Raw genomic sequence first — 17,446 nt, forward strand, 5'->3', positions numbered from 1 at the left:
CTGATACCACCTCTCTCATCGTTGCCTCAGTTGTTTGTGTTGGGACGTAGATTAGCTATTAATTAGGTCTCTAATGATGCATTCATGTCGACATCTGTAGGCTGTCTTATTTAATTGGAAATGTAAAGTCGTATATAGGACATGGTGATAATAACACATGCTAACGTCAGATATTATGGGGCTTTACAGGCTCGCACTAAGCATCACTGTTGTGTGTGATGGAATCAGCAAGGGAAAAATCTAGTGAGGTGTCCCTTTTCATCTCTGTCCAAGGCTATTTTCCTGTGCTTTGTTCAACTTGATAAGCGTGAAATTGAATATTTGATTTTCTGTTTGGTTGATTACAGTTGAATTAACTGCCGTGAGCAGTCTGACGCATGGTTTCCTCATTCTCATTTATAAATTTGCTCTGAATGTGACCCCTCTTCACACTCGTGTATGTTTTTTTCTGTGGAGCATTATAGCAGAACCAATTATGTAAATGAATACAAAATACAAAGATATGGTGAGTCCAGGTGGAAAAGCCTGGTCCAGCACCTTATTGATTTTCCTTATTAAATCTATAATGATGAGAGACCGGAGGGGTGGGATGGAAAAAAAACAAAAAGAAAAGATTTGCTTCTCTTACCGACAAAGTGAAGGGTGAAAGGCTACTGACACAAAAAAATACTCCCTTTGTCTGTGTTTTTCGGCGCATACTGTAGATACTAATTATGCTAGATGATTTCTGAACATTATGTGTAATAAATATACAAATTATGTTCAGGGACAATTTATTTCAGATGCACCCCTCCTGACATTCTGATGAGAGCTCATGGGTCGGTATTTTCTGGAACTGTGAAAGGTTTACAGATACAGTCTTAAACCCTACAACATGTTGGCAGACTTTTGAAACATGTTTGATATTTAGGAAGTAAAATCTGGATGATGACATCATCTGATCCCAATAGCCTAATAAAAGGATGAGCTTGAGCCTCTTTTTATATTGCAAAGCACTGGGAAACTATCTAGCCCTTGTCGCTAAACGTAAGCTAGCATACAACTCTTCACAGATATTCAAATGAGAGTTAAACTCCCAACATCCCAGTCATTTTTGTTATTCAGACTCTTCGAGGTTTTTCCTTTTTTCCCCCACTGCAGTCTTCATTTTGTTTGCATCTGAACCACATGAGATAACATGCAATCTCCCGGAAGCACGATAATCTCGCTAATAGACTCCAAAAATAATTTAACAAATCTACTCCAAGGCGTTTATCTATTCAAGCTCATAATGCACAGTGTGACATTGTGACAGTGTGACATTGTTGGAAATGTTGATTATTGAGATCACAGTCATTGGGTTAAATAGAAGCAGTTGTTTGCAATGAAAAGTCATTCAAGGTGATAATTACCTATAGTGTAACATTGTTTGTGTGTCCGTGTCGTAGTCGGTGTGTGTCTATGTGTGTGTCGATGTTTGTCGGTGTGTGTCGGTTTGTGTGTGTGTGTGTGTGGGCGGAGAGATATGAGGTCAGTAAGCGATGGATAATTTGAGCAGTCTCGGTCGGACGCTGTGCCTCCCCACCCACAAACCACCTGTTACTATGTTATAGCTGCTGTGAGTGTGTGTGTGTGTGTGTGTGTGTGTGTGTGTGTGTGTGTGTGTGTGTGTGTGTGTGTGTGTGTGTGTGTGTGTGTGTGTGTGTGTGTGTGTGTTGTGTGTGTGTGTGTGTGTGTGTGTGACCAGTCTACTGTGCCTGCACACTCCCCCGGCTGATCGACAGTCGACAGAGACCGGAGTGAGCCGTCCTTCTCGTTCTCCAGTGGTCCACACAGACTCCCAGTTTAATCTCCAACTTCAATTGCAGCTGCCAGACAGAATAAGAAGGGAAGTGGGTGATGATGTGGGAGTTGGAATAATCAATGGCTGGTGTAAAGAGAATTAAAGTGAGAGTGAAATTTGGTACAGCTTAATGTTTACTTTGTGTCCATTTAAGGCGCTGTTTTCCTTGCTTGATTGGCAAATGTTTGGCTAATTCTTGTATTTTATTTTCTATTTTATTGTATTGTCACTACATTGCCTTGTTTTTATGCTGCTGCAACGCAAACATTTCCCAAATTGGGATCAATAAAGTAATTCTATTCTATTGATATTGAGTCAGCAGGATAGTGAAACTGCTGAGATTTGGGCTGCAGTGACTTCTTCCTCTGATCTTTTCTCTCTAAAGCTACTGAGGACTTCATGTTCCATTTTGAAAGTATCATAGTTCCAAAAGCCTGTGAATTGTTGCATTTCCCAAATCTTTGGCTTGGCAATCTCCCTCCAGCTCAGAACATTTTGACTCCTGTGGTTTCTCTTCCTTAGTTATCATTTGCATTTTACTGAGCTCCTGAAATGGCATGGACAATGGCTAATGGCTTCTTTGACTTCCGTTCGGAATCTGTAATGTTGGATAGTTAGCAATCCAAATATGTAAAGGGAAACTGTCCATAGTTAAATACTTTGGGTGCTTTTTAATGACAAAAGATTAGAACAATCCATAATAGCTAGAACTTGTAATTGTTTTACTTCTTCCTGCTCTCTGAAAAGGAGCTCTGTGCAGGCAGTCTGTACAGCGCTGCACAACCGCTTTAGTGAAAAGCAAGCCGGCAACTTCTTTAGACCGTTAAAACTTTTTTTGTCCAAGTGAATTTCCACGACCTGCACCTTTTTCTTGTGCTCGACTCCTTATCTGCATCCCCATTTAGAATCAATTTGTGCAGTAATAGCTAGTTCTCTGTGATTCCGCCCTCCATGTCACTCTGTGAGTCTATCACGATGCAAGCTCGGGTGAAACTCCACTGCAGGGTGGAGCGTGTAATCAGTGTAATCAACTTCCCAACAGGCCATCTTTGCTGCCTTGTATGGCCTCCATTACGGCTCCACACAGCTGGATGCTTGCCATTGCTTTTTATGCGTGATAGGGCTAAGGTAAAGAGTGGAGGTACTTTAAGAGAAGCCTACTCTGACTGTAAGAAACAAACTATTTGTCTCAATGGTCCTCTGCCTTTTTAATTGTTTTTCTTTCTATTTAGTTTAAAATCAATGTACTGTTCTTTCTCTGTGTTTCAGCAAGCTGCCCAGTTGGGCCAGAGCAGTTGTCCCTAAAATATTCTATGTCACTGAGAAGGCGTGGAACTATTACCCCTACACCATCACAGGTAACACTTTGATTATACATCCTTGTGTTTTATCTAACATGTACAATTAAAAAGTATACACATTCATGATATAGCAGGTGTTTGGATGCCTGGAAGTCTGTTTCATGTTGTAACATCATGGATTTCTGCTGAATTTTATTTGAACAACATGTAGATGCACGATACTGCAGCCCTCTACAAATTGGGGTCAGGTCACCTTATGGCAGCCAATAAATGGGATCATTGGGAGAGGCATATGAAAGCAATACTCTATCTAACCCAATCTATAAAGGGAAGAAAGGAGGGAGGGGATGTAAAGACAAAGGTCAAGAACACTGGAAAAAGTGATGGGGAGGGGACAGGCAGGATTAACCTAAGGATAAGGCCCTGATCACAGGGAGATGCATTGCTACACACACAGCCTCTTTAAGGAGATATCAAGCTCTTAATGTGTTGCCATTTTTCTCAATAATTTGCATCACTCTTTAGTTACTGCTACAATTTAAAGAGACACATTATTTGAGAGTGGAGCATCACACTTTCTCATTATAAAGACATACTGATGGTTTTTTTTTATTGGCTGGCAATTCCAGCATGCAATATCCTTCAGGTTTTAAGGTTTGGTGACAAGCTTGACACAAAGATGGAGTCAGTATTGTTGAATGTGCCATAGAGCTGTTTTTTAAATCTTCCTGAATATGTTTTTGCAAAGGGGTTCCTGTAAATTGTTTCATTTAAATTGTGGTCATGACTGTCTTTCAACCACTTTTCTAAAAGCTTTTAGAAGAAACACAATTGCTTTAAAGCCACAAAGAAATACGGGCAGGTCATGAACTACAATCAGTCTGCAGATATCACATTTCCTAGTGTGTATATTGAACTTTCAATAACATGGGAGCCCTGCAGCTCACATGTATGTATTGTTGTCCATGTGACAAATCTTAGAAAACAAAAACAAGACTGTGTCATAACAAGATGGGTTCCTCTTATGTGCTATCACTGGGACTGAAGTGCTTTTGCTTTGGCTCAATTGTCCTTTTTCCATTTTGAACTAAATTGTTCTTCTTATCTCTCCCATATGGTTTCATTTCTTGGTATTCTTCCCGTCTGCCCCACTCTCAAACCTCCCATTTCTGTCTATTACACTGATGGCCTCTGATGGGGATACGATCAGAGTACACGGTGAGTACTTTCAATGTATCTGCACTCACACACACATGACAAATCACACATACAAAAAAACCCGCTTTGATCCAAATGTAAATCTTTGTGGTGGAGATTAAAGGGGAGAGCAGCTACACATCCTGAATGATGCTGGCTCAGGATCGTAGATGTCTGTGATTAGTAATTGCATTGTCATAGCAAAAGGTTCTTTTGAATCTTGAATCTGTTTGTAGTTCCTACTTATGTTTGCATTTGTCTTCAATTATAAAGCGTACCCAAGGCACAGGTGGTAATCAGCATCGCCTATTTATTTATTTTCCACTGAATCTCGATGTGTTCCCTGGTTTTAGTGTTAATACCTCCTGTGGGTTGTGTGTGTACCCTGGGGTCACCTCCTGGTTGGATTAATCTGAAATAACAGGGAGGGGTCCAGGCTGATTCCTGATCAGGGCAGCAAATCGACTTGTAAGACCTATAGGCCTACATCGCTTTTCATTGATCGCCTCTCAATATCGATAAATCAAGCTAATTCTTCTTTAAAAACATCTTTAAAACCCCCAAGCTCTCCAAGGTATACACCAGTTGATTGACTTTTGCTGAGAAAAAAAGCCCTAATGATTTGCTCTGGGACATTAGCCTGCCCCCCTTCTGTCTGTGGCAGCAGGAAAACATCGATGGAACATGACTCTTCTCCTCTGAGACTGTACAGATATATTTAACATTTGGATGTTTGAGGAAGTTCACCCTGATTTGAAGTGAATATGTAACTTCTTCTAACGTAAGAGCCTTAAGAACATGACTGTTGCAAATACTTCAGCATTCCTTTTCTTGAAAATATGCTGTAGGTGTAAAAAGCTGCTCACAATATTCTCAAATCAGCAATCGTTGTGATTTAGATAAGAGCCTCTAACAAAACATAGGTCCAATTATGCCAAGCAGTTATACCCTGTGTTGAAGGGGCTGTGTTGTCACGCTGCCAAATGGCCAAAATGATAATGAAATTAAATGTTTTGTTATGATTAGGGGGTGGATGATGCAAAAGATGAGGTTTATGATCGGTAGTGGCAATGACCATGACTTTGTTAATCAGAAGTCTTGTCCCAAAGTCATGCCATACTTTTCCTCTGTCTACTCGCCACCAACAAGGTCAAAACATTTTTTATTTATGATCAATCAACTCAAAACAAATTACCATTAGTTTCCGCTGTAATTTGTGTTCTGTGCTAACTATCTAATATAGGCTAATATTTAAACTAACTTAGCATGCAGTTGTTAGCATTTATCTTCACAATTGGGCCACACATTGAAGGAAAGTAACCAATGTGCAAATCACATTGTAGTGTGTGAAGTGAGTGGCTGCATCCTTCAATAAAAAACCTGCATACTGTTTTGTGACGTTGATACTGTACAAAATTTAAAAACAAAGACTCATCAATGATATTAAAAAAAAGCAGAGTCAGTCTTCTGTGAATAACATTGTCTTTTCGGGAATGACAATCTCTTACATAAACAAACATACACACTCGCACACACCTTTCTTGTTGTTCTCTTGTCTCCCCTGATAACAGTCACAAGCCCGGTAGGACTGCAGCACTGACTTACTGCACTGTGCACAATAATTACAGTGAGAAACAAGCCCTCCCCCTTTTCTCTGTGTCTTTCACACATACACACACACACACACACACACACACACACACACACACAAACACACACACTTAGGCTTTCACCATGAGCCTCAAGCATCCGGCCCTATAGCTCATTCTCTCCTATTCCCTCCTGCTGTCTTTGTCCTGCAGTGGCACACGCAAGCATACACACACACACACACACACACACACACACACACACACACACACACACACACACACACACAAGCTTGTATACCATCAGCCTTTTTAAACAGTATCTCACCACCACTCTTTGGTTGTATAATAATTGGAAGTGTTGAGCTTTAATCTCATCAAAGCTCATGCCGTGTTTAGGAGCGAATGAAGAGCAGTCAATATGGTGCAATAAATCTACTCAGTAAGGAAAAAATCACATAATACTCATCTGGTTTGGGCAATATATAAAAGATCTGTGGGACACATTTAGTCTCACATCTCTTTCTGTAAATCCGTCAACAAAAAATCACATTTTTAACTTGTGCGTTGTGATCTAAACCTAAGCCATGTAATTATCATCTCACAACGTGATCGCTGTTCAAAATAATTTCTCTTTGTTGTGTCTTTTCTATCCACTCCAGTGCTCCTTCCTGCCCAAGTTTTCCATCCACATAGAAACCAAATACGAGGACAACAAAGGGAGCAATGACAATGTGAGTAGAGCTCAGAGTGTCATGTGGTTGGGAGTGTATTGCAGGAGTAGATCTGACGAAGAAAAAAAAAAAGAGATCCTAGCTTGGCTTCTCAACAAATTAATTTGAAGTTTTTAGCGGAATCTCCTTTACTGAACATCTAACAGTCCCCCGGTTTCACAACTGTCTATTTTATTGCCTTTTTTTCTTCCCATATTGTCACTCACCAATCCTCTTGCTTCAAGGCCTCTTAATCCGAACTGTTAAATTGTACTGCGTCATTGTGCCGTCTTTAATTTTGAGACTTTGCCCACAATTCAGTGTGGATCAGCACTCATTCTACCATCCTCTCAATCCTGTACATGGTTTTCAAGCATCAAGTCTGTGGTATATTTCGGGTATTTTACAATATTTATTTCCTTTGTTGCTCTGTCACACAAGTAACACAGTTCCTGTTTTCACTAACTTGCATTTTATATCTTAAAATGACGTACCTTAAAACATTTCTAAGACTAAAATGATGATGTTATGGCAGTAGAAGGACAAAATAAAATGAACAATCCACCACCCGCCCTTCAATCAGTTACATTTTATCATCTCAGTGCAATATAATGAATGGTATTGGCTTGAATAAATGTTAAAGCACAAACACATTTCAATAAATCAAATAATTAAAGTGATTGAAACACAGAGTCTTACATCACTGTAGAAGTACTGTTCTTGATATCCATCTCTTCCTCAGTGCCACTTGGCTGGCAGTAAGGTGCAAGGTTACGCAATACTGCCACGATCCATGCTGCAGCTGAAAACAAAAGGCCGCAGCTCCACTTACTGGTGGCTAGTGGGAGTTGCAAACCCACTCCGACCGTTTCACAGAACATCAGGTCATTATTTCACATTTGACGCTGATCTTAACAAGTGGCGGTGTTATAGAACAGAGGGCAGAAGAGTTAAATACAAGTGTTTTGCTCCTTCCGCACTCAATTTTACGCTTCCCTCCGCCGCCTTCACCATTGGCACATCTGATCCTCTATTCTCTTCCCTTTGAATAACCTTTTTATCCCTCGCACTGCCCTTTCTCTCTTCCGCTACACCTGTATAAAAGATTATTCAAAGCAGGATCAACTGTGACGCAGGAGCCGTAAAATTATTGTGGAGGGAGCGGATACCTGGCTGACATTGCTTTGCTGTTCCTGTGTGACTCAGACACAAATTACTGACCACATACAGTATAATGTGTCTTATAAGTCCTCATAAGTTCATGGATTGTATTGTCGGAGGGTAAAGGCAGAAGGAAAGCTACCATATCATTACTGCTTTGTTTTGAGAACTACAGAATGATGTGTTTTGAAACTTCCTCACCTATTTTAACTCTTGCTTTCCTGTGACAGTGCAGGAAGCTGTCCCAAAAATGTGAAGAACCTTACCTTGCAACATACCACAACATTTTATTTATCTGTCTTTCTTTGACTTCCTGCCTGGTCCTCAGATCTTTAACAGCGAGCCCAAAGAAGAGGAAACAGAGGTGTGTACCGTGGACATCGTTTATGATGAGATCCCCGAGCGCCACTACAAGGACTCAGAGGTGAGGGGAGTCAAGTCACTGAACTTGGGGTACACATGTTTTTTTTGTATGAGTGTTAAGGGGCACAAAGTGAATTAAAGCACACACTCATGGCAGAGTAATGAGGAAAGTATGGAGACAGACAGAGGCACAGCAGGGGAGCAGAGAAGTCAACAAACGAGAAATGACGAGAAGGAAAGGCGTGTACGCAGACAGGAATAGAGTGTTATTTTTATTTAGCACGCTCGTATTCGACCACCAGCTGGTCATCTGCCTCCTCAGAGTGATGGAAATGCTTGTTTATGTGAGGGGGAAGTGATGGACATTAGCTGTGGTGATTTGACATTTGTATGTGTGTGCGTCTGTCTTGTGTGATGGTCGTAAAGAGCTGAGCTATTAATAGTCAGGAGGGGTCATGATGTCACTGCAGTGGTGTTCCATTATTGACACCTCTACTCACACACACACACACACACACACACACACACACACACACACACACACACACACACACACACACACACACACACACCTCCTGACAGACTTTATGATCTCCTGCTTTTATCCTCTCAGAGCTAAACATGCAGTCCTGAGCTAAAAGTGGATGTCACATGGCTAATGTAAATATCATTTGATTTTAAAGAAAGATGTGTTTTGGATACACAACAGTCACATCCCACAATGCATCACAGAGACTGGTTTTATTAATGGATGGAGTCAGACACCTTCAAAGCATTAATGCACAGCATGTGGGCTTTATCTTAAATGCTTTACGTGCTAGATACATATATCAGCGTCAAGTATTTTTATTTAAATAAAAGACAAAGGTACACTTGTATTGACTAAGAAGAATAAATATGGTGCTTTTTATTATGAATGAATCTTTTCATCTCACCTACAAGGTGAATACGAAATCAGTCCATATTCACACACATATGTATATACTGTACATATTATATTTTCTGTACTATAGCTCTATCACAGTAAAATATAACTTGAGAGAAAGTGACTTAACACATCTAGAAGCTATGAAATATGAAATACTTTACCTGACAAGAAGAAAATTCTTGTTATTATTTTACAGAATATAGCACATATATTGAAACCAGCTCTATTTTAATTTTATGTCTAGTATAGTGAACCCAAAGTACCCTAACGTTTTATGTTAGAAATGCATAGAACAGGTCCCCAGCACATAGAAACAGCCAGATGCTAACTTGCATATGTTGGGCAATTGCACAATTAGCACATGTGCATTAATTAGCATTAATGGAATTATAGCCCATGTGGACAACTGTTGATAAAAGACTTGGCATATTTAGGCAATTATGCACTGATTCTGGGGGTTATTGAGGATTCTGAATCCATTTCCTGACATTCCTACATTACATACATATGACATGAGCACTACAGCAGTGTTATTCTATAGGGAGCAGGGATTAATGCACCTTAAGTCTGTGATTAGGGAGTCCCAGCATGCAGCTGTACGCTGCTTTAGGTCCGTAATGAATGTAAGTGATATTGTGCTGTAGGCAAGGGGGAGGGAAAGAGTGAGTGTGTGTTTGTGTGTGTGAGAGAGAGACGATGAGAAATTCATCTCATAGAGGTATGGGTTGAAAAACAGGAAGCCAATCCTTTAAGAGGATTTTTGTTCTTTCCCTTTTCTAAGGTCTCAAATATTAACATAGGATTTTCTTTTTCTTGAGGAAGAATTTTTAACTGGTGTCTAATGGCCTTGCAGGACCTGCGGTATTTTAAGTCAAATAAGACGAACCGAGGCGTCCTGCAGGAAGGATGGATCGACAGCCAAGAGCCCATCATGTGCTCCTACAAACTGGTCACGGTCAAATTTGAAGTCTGGGGCCTGCAAACACGTGTGGAGCAGTTTGTACACAAGGTTTGGATAAAAGTGATTTCATTCTCAGTAATACATTTCCCATTACCTGTTACTCCTATATCCATGCCGTAGGCATTTCATTTGCTGCTCTGAAAACATTTGACACAAAACCTTCAACCAAATTTGTGTTTTATCTGCCCTTTTCACATCCTACAGAATGATTTCATCAACTCCCTTAACGCTGGCTGCACGGTTTAAACCTCCTATCTCCTATATCCCAAATCCATTTCACCTATAACCCTCCACAGCATCTGTTGCTGGGGTGAACTGTCCCTGTGTTATCCTTGCCCGAGGCACACACACACACACACAGGCACACACACACACACACAGGCACACACACACACACACACACACACACACAGGCACACACAGCCAGGGCCATTACTAACTTAGTAAGGCGAGAGTGACTCATATTAATCACATTCCTCCAGGGTTGTACGGAACAATTTAGAGCTTTAAGATGTTTTAAAAAACGAAACGGCCTTCAGAGTTGACTCATTCTGATTCACCACCTCTCTTCTTGATCTCCTGCACCGCTTCTGTCCCTCATTACTTTACTTCCTGTACGATTTTGTTCCTCTTTTGATTCTTCGTGTTCTCTTTTTTTCCCTTATGCTGCTTAGGTGATTCGTGATGTCCTGCTTTTAGGACACAGGCAAGCCTTTGCCTGGGTGGATGAGTGGATTGGTAGGTTTGTTTGTGCTCGTGAAACAGGGGTTAGTTTGTGTGACTCACCTCAAGATGGTATTGTGATTATGTGGCAAGGACTTTTTGTAAAGAACTACAGACAAATGAGTTTATAGGCAAGGATTCTATTGAGAGTGAATTTGCTTAGTAAAAAACAAGTCAACATGAATCTGTGTGATTCAAATTCCAAGTATACATCATATTAAGTATTATTAAACTGATTTATACTGACAGTGTATTGGTCAAGATCTAGCACGACACATCTTAGTGTAGACTCCCTCAATATGTCACGATTTGGCAACCACTCATATCACACCTTGCTCATTATTGTTAATGAATTGTAGCCTAAACTACACTTATTCATCCTTTTCACTGAATTGATGAGGGGCTGGGTTGAGAGGCAGGGAAGCAGAGAGAGATTTAAGGAGATAAGGAACACTAAGGGGGAAGATAAACGATGTAATCAAAGTTTATTGACTGCCTTATCTAAGTTATTAAGTCTTTCATATAAATGGAAATGAGCATTGGCATATATACTGAATGTATAATCTTATTTTGCTCAAAGGATATTATAACACAATTTACTCTCTTCTGTAGATTTAAACCATGAAACGTATAATTCTTTTTTCTAAGCGTTTGATTTCTCCGCACAGACATGACCATGGAGGAGGTCAGAGAATATGAGCGTGCCACACAAGAAGCCACCAACCTGAAGATCGGCTCCTTCCCTCCTGCCATCTCCATCTCAGAGACCCCCCTGCCATCCTGCGCTCGCAGCGGCCCCAACAGTGCCCCGTCCACCCCCCTCTCCACAGAAGCCCCAGAGTTCCTCTCGGTGCCGAAGGAGCGTCCCAGGAAGAAGTCTGCTCCGGAGACCCTTACCCTACCGGATCCGGGCCGGAGGGATTCCCTCTTCAAGCTGCCAAACTTTTTCTCCTGGAACTCCAGTCCGCAGCCCGAATGAGACCGGGGCGGCACCACTGGTGAACGCCCTCGACCCGTGGATCAGTGGAGGCTGCCTGCCCTGCACATCCCACAATGCCCCCTCAGCCAGCCGAAGTGAAGGAGACTTTTCACTGTCCTGGTAAACCCTGCCCCCTCCGCAGACTCGTCGGTGTAACAGGTGCACACAGGCGGCCTGATGTCCTTAGCAATCAGTCCTGCGAGGTGTAAAGGTAAAGTGCGTCCCATTGACAGTAACAGCTGGAGGCTCCTCTTTCTTCTCTCCTCCTCAGAAAACCAGCGCTGTGCATCAGACAGTATTAGTCAGAGTGTAGCGTACATTCCTGAAAAGTTTTATCCCACAGATAAACTCCTGTGTAGACAAGATCAGTCAAAGCACTTCTCATGTACATAATATTATTTGTTTTCCTGCTTGAAGCATCTGAGTCTCTGGCTGTGTTACCCGGAGTTTGTGGTTTGATGTTTTTGTTTATGTGGTTGGGACGTTTCCACGGATTGTTGTTGGCCACTGTATCAGTTGAGTATTACGGTTTCACAGTCAGGTGTAAGGTGATAATGTATTCTTGTATATATTGTATCAACGTTATATAACCTGTAAAATGTCCGTACTTAAAACAATAGTATATCCAGTAACGATGCTGCTATGAAAGTGTATTCTAGAGAACAGGACTCTCTTCCTTCTGTAAGTGTTTATGATAGTGAGGCACAACGTCTGTAACCGCATGATTTTAAATACGGAGGCTGCTTTTAAAATATTCAATGTTCTCTATTTTCTCTGTTATCTCAGTCTCACACTTTGAGTTTTAACAGATGTGGTTTTTGTGTTATTTTGCGGCTTCATTCATGTCAAATGTATTCTTTTTTTGTCATACTGTTGATGGGTTTTGTATTCAGTACATTATATTAAAATGCAATCCTGTTGTAATCCATAATTGTGTGGAGTCATTATTAATGTTTATTTGACTAAAATCAAACGCACACTCATAACATAAAGATAGTCAGAAGCCAGTAAACTTTTAAGATATGCAAAGTGCTCATGGGACATTAACCAAATATGCAGTGGTGTAAAGTAACGAAGTACATGTACTCAAGTACTGTACTTAAATACAATTTTGAGGTTCTTGTACTTTACTTGAGTATTTACATTTTCTGCTACTTTGTACTATTATTCCACAACATGTCAGAGGTAAATTGTGTACTTTAACTCCACTACATTTATTATGTACATTTAGTTACCTTGCAGATTTGGATTAATGGTGTAAAATATAATCCAGACTTAGATAAGACTTCAGTCACACCTGGAGTAAATTCACAATCTACCCTGCAGCATACAAAGTCATTTGAACATGTGATATGTATTATTCTGAAATAGGCCGATCTGCATAATGACTACTTGTACTTTTAAGTATATTTTGATGCTAATACTTTTGTACTTTTACTTGAGAAACATTTTGAATGCAGGACTTTTACTTTTAACAAAGTGTTCCTACTTCTGCTTTTACTCAAGTACAAGTACTTCTCCCACCTCTGCAGTGAAGTTGTCTCACTTTCTGAACTTACCAAAACTGTTGTACCTGGTCAGGTAAATTAATTAAATCCACATTACTGAAAATTATTCATCAAACATCTAAGCAGTCAACCCTTCAATATCCGTTTTTTACTGACATTAAAACTACAAGCATTGGAAGAACACTTAAGGTTCAATGCCTAAACAAATAGCTACAGTATGAGTATCTTTTACAAATGTAATGCCTATTCAATATGAAAGGATTTCAAAACAAGTCTAAATGTAGTCTACGTGTTAGTCAGTCCACACCCGCTATGCCAAAACAGTTTGTCTGGTAATCCCACATGGCAGCATTGATCCATCGGCTGTCCTCAGTGAATCACAAACATTCCTTCTTGTCAACAAACAGACCGCTCAGCTTATATGAAAAACCTTTATTAGAAAAATAATTCTGGACAGACATACAGCCCCAACTTTTAAGGTGTTTAACTCAGCAGGACAAACCAACTGAACTCCTGATTAGCAGTCCACAGGGTGTTCTTCTCAACACAGTACAAAATAAATATTACACATAAAAACACGATCAAAAGAAATGTTTGTGAATACCCCATTTACAATGTAATGAGTAAACGTCATTAAAATAGGAGTCAACAATGGCAGACTTATGAACGAGAGCTTAAAATGTGCACTTAAAATGTTCTAATGATATATATCTTTTAAAAGCAAGCATCCATACCCTTCAGAAACCCTGTCATATCTTAAATATAAAACAAAGGGTGTAATGACAATACAGAAATAAATAAAATGAGGTCATATTTTTCCATCTAGAGATATAAACAGAATATAAACCACCACTGAAAACCGACCCAGTTAATAAATATTTGAAGTGAGAATGAAGAAGTTATGAGTGTTTTTATGATGTGCGTGATTGAGACCTCTCTCCCTTCACTCTCTTTCCTCAAGTGGAGCCGTTTGTTCTCTGTCTCTGCTTGAGGCTGCGCATGGCAATGAGGAAAACTTCATACCAAAAAAAGGTGAAGCCTGTAGAAAGCGCGGCCTTCACCAGGCTCGGGGAGAGGCCTTTGAAGCAGCCTCGGACGCCCTCCTCTTTGGCTATTTGCACCGCGCAGTCCACAAGGCCTCTGTAACTGCGCACCTGCACAGGACAGACAGTAAACAATACAAATCAGACCCCAAATATGTACTTCAAATCAAGGCTGTAATGGTTTTTCAATTTTAATTGAGTGCCGAGTTAAGGTTAGTTATGACTTTTCATTGTCACTTCAGTTTAGTTTTAGTTTGTTTTCAGACAGGGTTGCTTGTTTAATACTCGTTTTTTAAATTCATTTAGCTTTACATCAGTTATGTTCGGAACAGGTGCATCATCTCAGAACTATGTTGCTACAAATATCCAAAATTCAATGTTGCAGAGCTGTGTAGAAACAGACATAGACTAATGTTTAAATCTGCAACCTGCAATTTCATCCGGACCCCGTTGGACCTACGCTGGATATCTTAGTTAAATGGCATTTGGTCAACTACATTACTAAATGATGTTATTTAGTTCTGCAAAACGAAAATTAATGTCAACCATGGGGTTCAATTTTGAAGCAATTGCCGCATAGCGCCCTCTGCTGGAAGGCCAGGTTTGTTCAGTTTCTGTGGTTCAATGACACGAAAGTTGACTCCTTTTTTCTGTAAAAATATAAATGTAAACTTATTTGCATTTCATTTTTTATGGGTTCAATGCCCATTTTTTGTCATTATGGAACATGCGCTGTCCTAACATGGTTTATATAACCAGGCGAAATTGCTTCCAGTACCTATTCGGAAATGTTCTTTTATTTAAAACGTTTTTTTTTTTTGCCATTTTCTTTTAACATAACAACCCGGATTCTTCATGTTCTAAAAGAGCTTACCTGTCCAAAGTGCGCTCTGGCTGCTTCAAAGCCGCCCACCTGCAGTCTCTTCTTGAAGAGGTCAAATGGGTATGTGATGGTTTTGCTGATCATCCCAGCTCCACTGCCACAGACCAGGCTTCCCAGGAGCCCTTGGAGGTAAAAACAATTAAACTTCAGGCTGTGAGTACTTCATGTATGTGGTGTTATGTGGTGTAATAAATGCCATTATCTTCACCGACCTGCTGAGTCTCCAGATTTGGTTGGAGGAGGCAACAGTTTCTTAAAGACATTGTAGAAGAAGAACTGCAGCCCGGCGTACGGAAACACCGCCAGCAGTGTTGGAGACAGGCCGCGGTAAAATGTCATCACTCCCTCGGTGCGGCACATGGTAGACACAGCGTGCCGCATGTTCCTGTACACCTGAGAAGACAGATGAAGCACAACACTAAGGTTCTGCAGGGTCCACAGGCTAAATACTGGCCCAATGGAGTCAGCTTTATCCAATTTGTGTAAGTACTTCCCTAAGTAACTTGCAATAGTTATGCCTTATGATATGGTCGATAGCACTTATTTTATAACACTACCAAAAGTAAAAGATCCCTGAGGGCAATTTGCATTTTCTCACACAGTGATTATAGCTGGTTGATTTTGCAATAATGATTATAAACCATATATTGTTCAGACCTAGCAGGAGAATATATAAAAAGGCTTTGGTTAATTAAACCTAAGCCATCAAATACAGTAACAGATTTTCCATAGCTACATGTTGATTTAGTTACTTGTACATCTAAAAGTCCCACCTTGGTTTGTCCCTGAGCTGCAAAGCGGGTGCGCAGTATGTCCAGAGGCTGGCAGACCACCGTAGCAGAGCAGGCAGCCAGACCTCCACATATGAAGTGAACTCCTGCTGTCTGGCTGTCATACAGCGTCGAGTTGTGGACCGCCTCTGTCAGAAACTCAAAACTGGCAAACTGCAGCGATATAAATAAAACTGTTTGTTTGGAAATAGAAGAAATCATGTGATAAAGATGGTTTTCAAAAGTTCACAGGCTCTACCTGTACGGCGCCAAAGCAGATGGAGAGGAGCTGAGCAGGGACATGGCCCTTCCAGAACGCAGAGACGCCCTCCTCTGAGTATATGCAGCGGGTCGCCTGAAATAATCCCCTGTACTTCCCCTTGTGTATATGGGAAGACACACGCTCAATCTGAAGCTGTGGGGAAATAAATACTGATAAACATAAAGGAAGCAAACAGCAAACAATGCATGCCACAATGTTTTTTCTGTTCACATGTTCAGATCAATACCTGAAATCTGATCTTGAGTACGTCCAAGGGGCTGATGAGGGCCCTGGTGACCATCCCAGCAGCTGACCCAGCCAGGGCAGCCTCTTCTGGGGTGAGAGCTGAACCCTGAAACCTGGGGTCATAGCCCACCATGTCTCCACTGTCAGATTCCTGCCAACACTGCAAACATATGATGATCTGAATTATTCAAAACTTTCTTGATGGATTTCTTGATTGTTTAAAGAAAGGTCCTGGATCTGGCTTGGATTGATATTGTGGTATCTTGTAATCAAAAATCGCTATAAACATAACACAAGATTAACAACTGTATCATCTCATATTGTGAAAAAGAGTCTGTGCAGAAGTCTTTGTAGATAGACTTTTTAGATACTGTGGTCAAACCTAAAATATCGCTTTCAAATAATATAAATCCGAACGTTAGCATCAATCAGAGCAGTATGTGACAGCATGTAGAGGACATGCAGTGGGACCTTGGGGCTAGCTAAATTAAGCCAACAACAACAGCAACAACTGCGCAGCTGTTTGTACAGAGGCAGCGGGGGGAAATGCAGAGAGACACTTACCTTTAGTAAAACTTCTTCATGGACACATCTACAGCTACGGTGCTGAACTGTCCAACATTTATATGGCACGAACACAGTTCCTATTTCACGCCACTGGCACTGCTAGCATTACTTCCGGGTTAGGATACAGAGGATTGCACCTTTCAAAGAAGAATTATCGCAACAAGATGATACACTACCTACCTTTAACAAGATAGGCCTGCATAACCACCACGAACATCCTGGTTTTCCCCACCAATGATGTTGTGACATGGTTGTAGTAGCATTTATAATGAAAATATTACAAAATAAAAGTTTCATATTAGGCAGAACAAGCGCCGTGCCTACATGAATGGGGGTGTTACTGCTTGATACAGATGTAAATCGACCATGTTTATGGGTTTTTTGGCGATGTGAAGCGAGGGCAGGGGCTTCTCTTGCAGTCATACTTCAT

At 40.7% G+C, this 17,446-nt stretch overlaps 2 protein-coding genes across 2 annotated transcripts in view; one reads left to right on the forward strand and one right to left on the reverse strand.

Moving 5' to 3' along the window:
• The window catches only part of pitpnc1a (phosphatidylinositol transfer protein cytoplasmic 1a), a 34,242-nt gene extending 21,603 nt beyond the window's left edge, over window positions 1-12,639 (forward strand). Inside the window, exons 3-9 of the mRNA XM_063903155.1 lie at window positions 3,092-3,180; window positions 4,334-4,341; window positions 6,572-6,643; window positions 8,112-8,207; window positions 9,928-10,083; window positions 10,710-10,773; window positions 11,427-12,639. Of these exons, the coding sequence (XP_063759225.1) occupies window positions 3,092-3,180; window positions 4,334-4,341; window positions 6,572-6,643; window positions 8,112-8,207; window positions 9,928-10,083; window positions 10,710-10,773; window positions 11,427-11,737 (796 nt within the window). The 3' untranslated portion in view covers window positions 11,738-12,639. The remainder of the gene's footprint in view (window positions 1-3,091; window positions 3,181-4,333; window positions 4,342-6,571; window positions 6,644-8,111; window positions 8,208-9,927; window positions 10,084-10,709; window positions 10,774-11,426) is intronic.
• A 1,023-nt stretch (window positions 12,640-13,662) lies between these two features.
• slc25a19 (solute carrier family 25 member 19) lies at window positions 13,663-17,257 on the reverse strand. Its single transcript, XM_063903888.1, has 7 exons — window positions 17,014-17,257; window positions 16,451-16,609; window positions 16,201-16,356; window positions 15,945-16,115; window positions 15,384-15,564; window positions 15,163-15,293; window positions 13,663-14,399 (listed from the first exon to the last, which is right to left on the reverse strand). Exons 2-7 carry the CDS (start codon window positions 16,580-16,582, stop codon window positions 14,202-14,204), a joined length of 969 nt encoding a protein of 322 aa, XP_063759958.1. The 5' UTR covers window positions 16,583-16,609; window positions 17,014-17,257; the 3' UTR covers window positions 13,663-14,201.
• Between the last annotated feature and the right edge of the window lie 189 nt (window positions 17,258-17,446).

This window comes from Eleginops maclovinus, chromosome 16 (genome assembly GCF_036324505.1).
Source record: "Eleginops maclovinus isolate JMC-PN-2008 ecotype Puerto Natales chromosome 16, JC_Emac_rtc_rv5, whole genome shotgun sequence".
NCBI classification, from domain to species: Eukaryota; Metazoa; Chordata; class Actinopteri; order Perciformes; family Eleginopidae; genus Eleginops; species Eleginops maclovinus.

What these genes read in the sequence shown, in the direction of transcription:
- slc25a19 (XM_063903888.1), bottom strand. Translation starts at nt 16,582, where the DNA reads ATGGTGGGCTATGACCCCAGGTTTCAGGGTTCAGCTCTCACCCCAGAA. An exon ending in CAGCTCAGGGACAAACCAAG is followed by an intron (nt 15,565 to 15,944) that starts GTGGGACTTTTA and finishes CTGTCTTCTCAG; the next exon opens with GTGTACAGGAACATGCGGCA. An exon ending in CAAATCTGGAGACTCAGCAG is followed by an intron (nt 15,294 to 15,383) that starts GTCGGTGAAGAT and finishes TTTACCTCCAAG; the next exon opens with GGCTCCTGGGAAGCCTGGTC.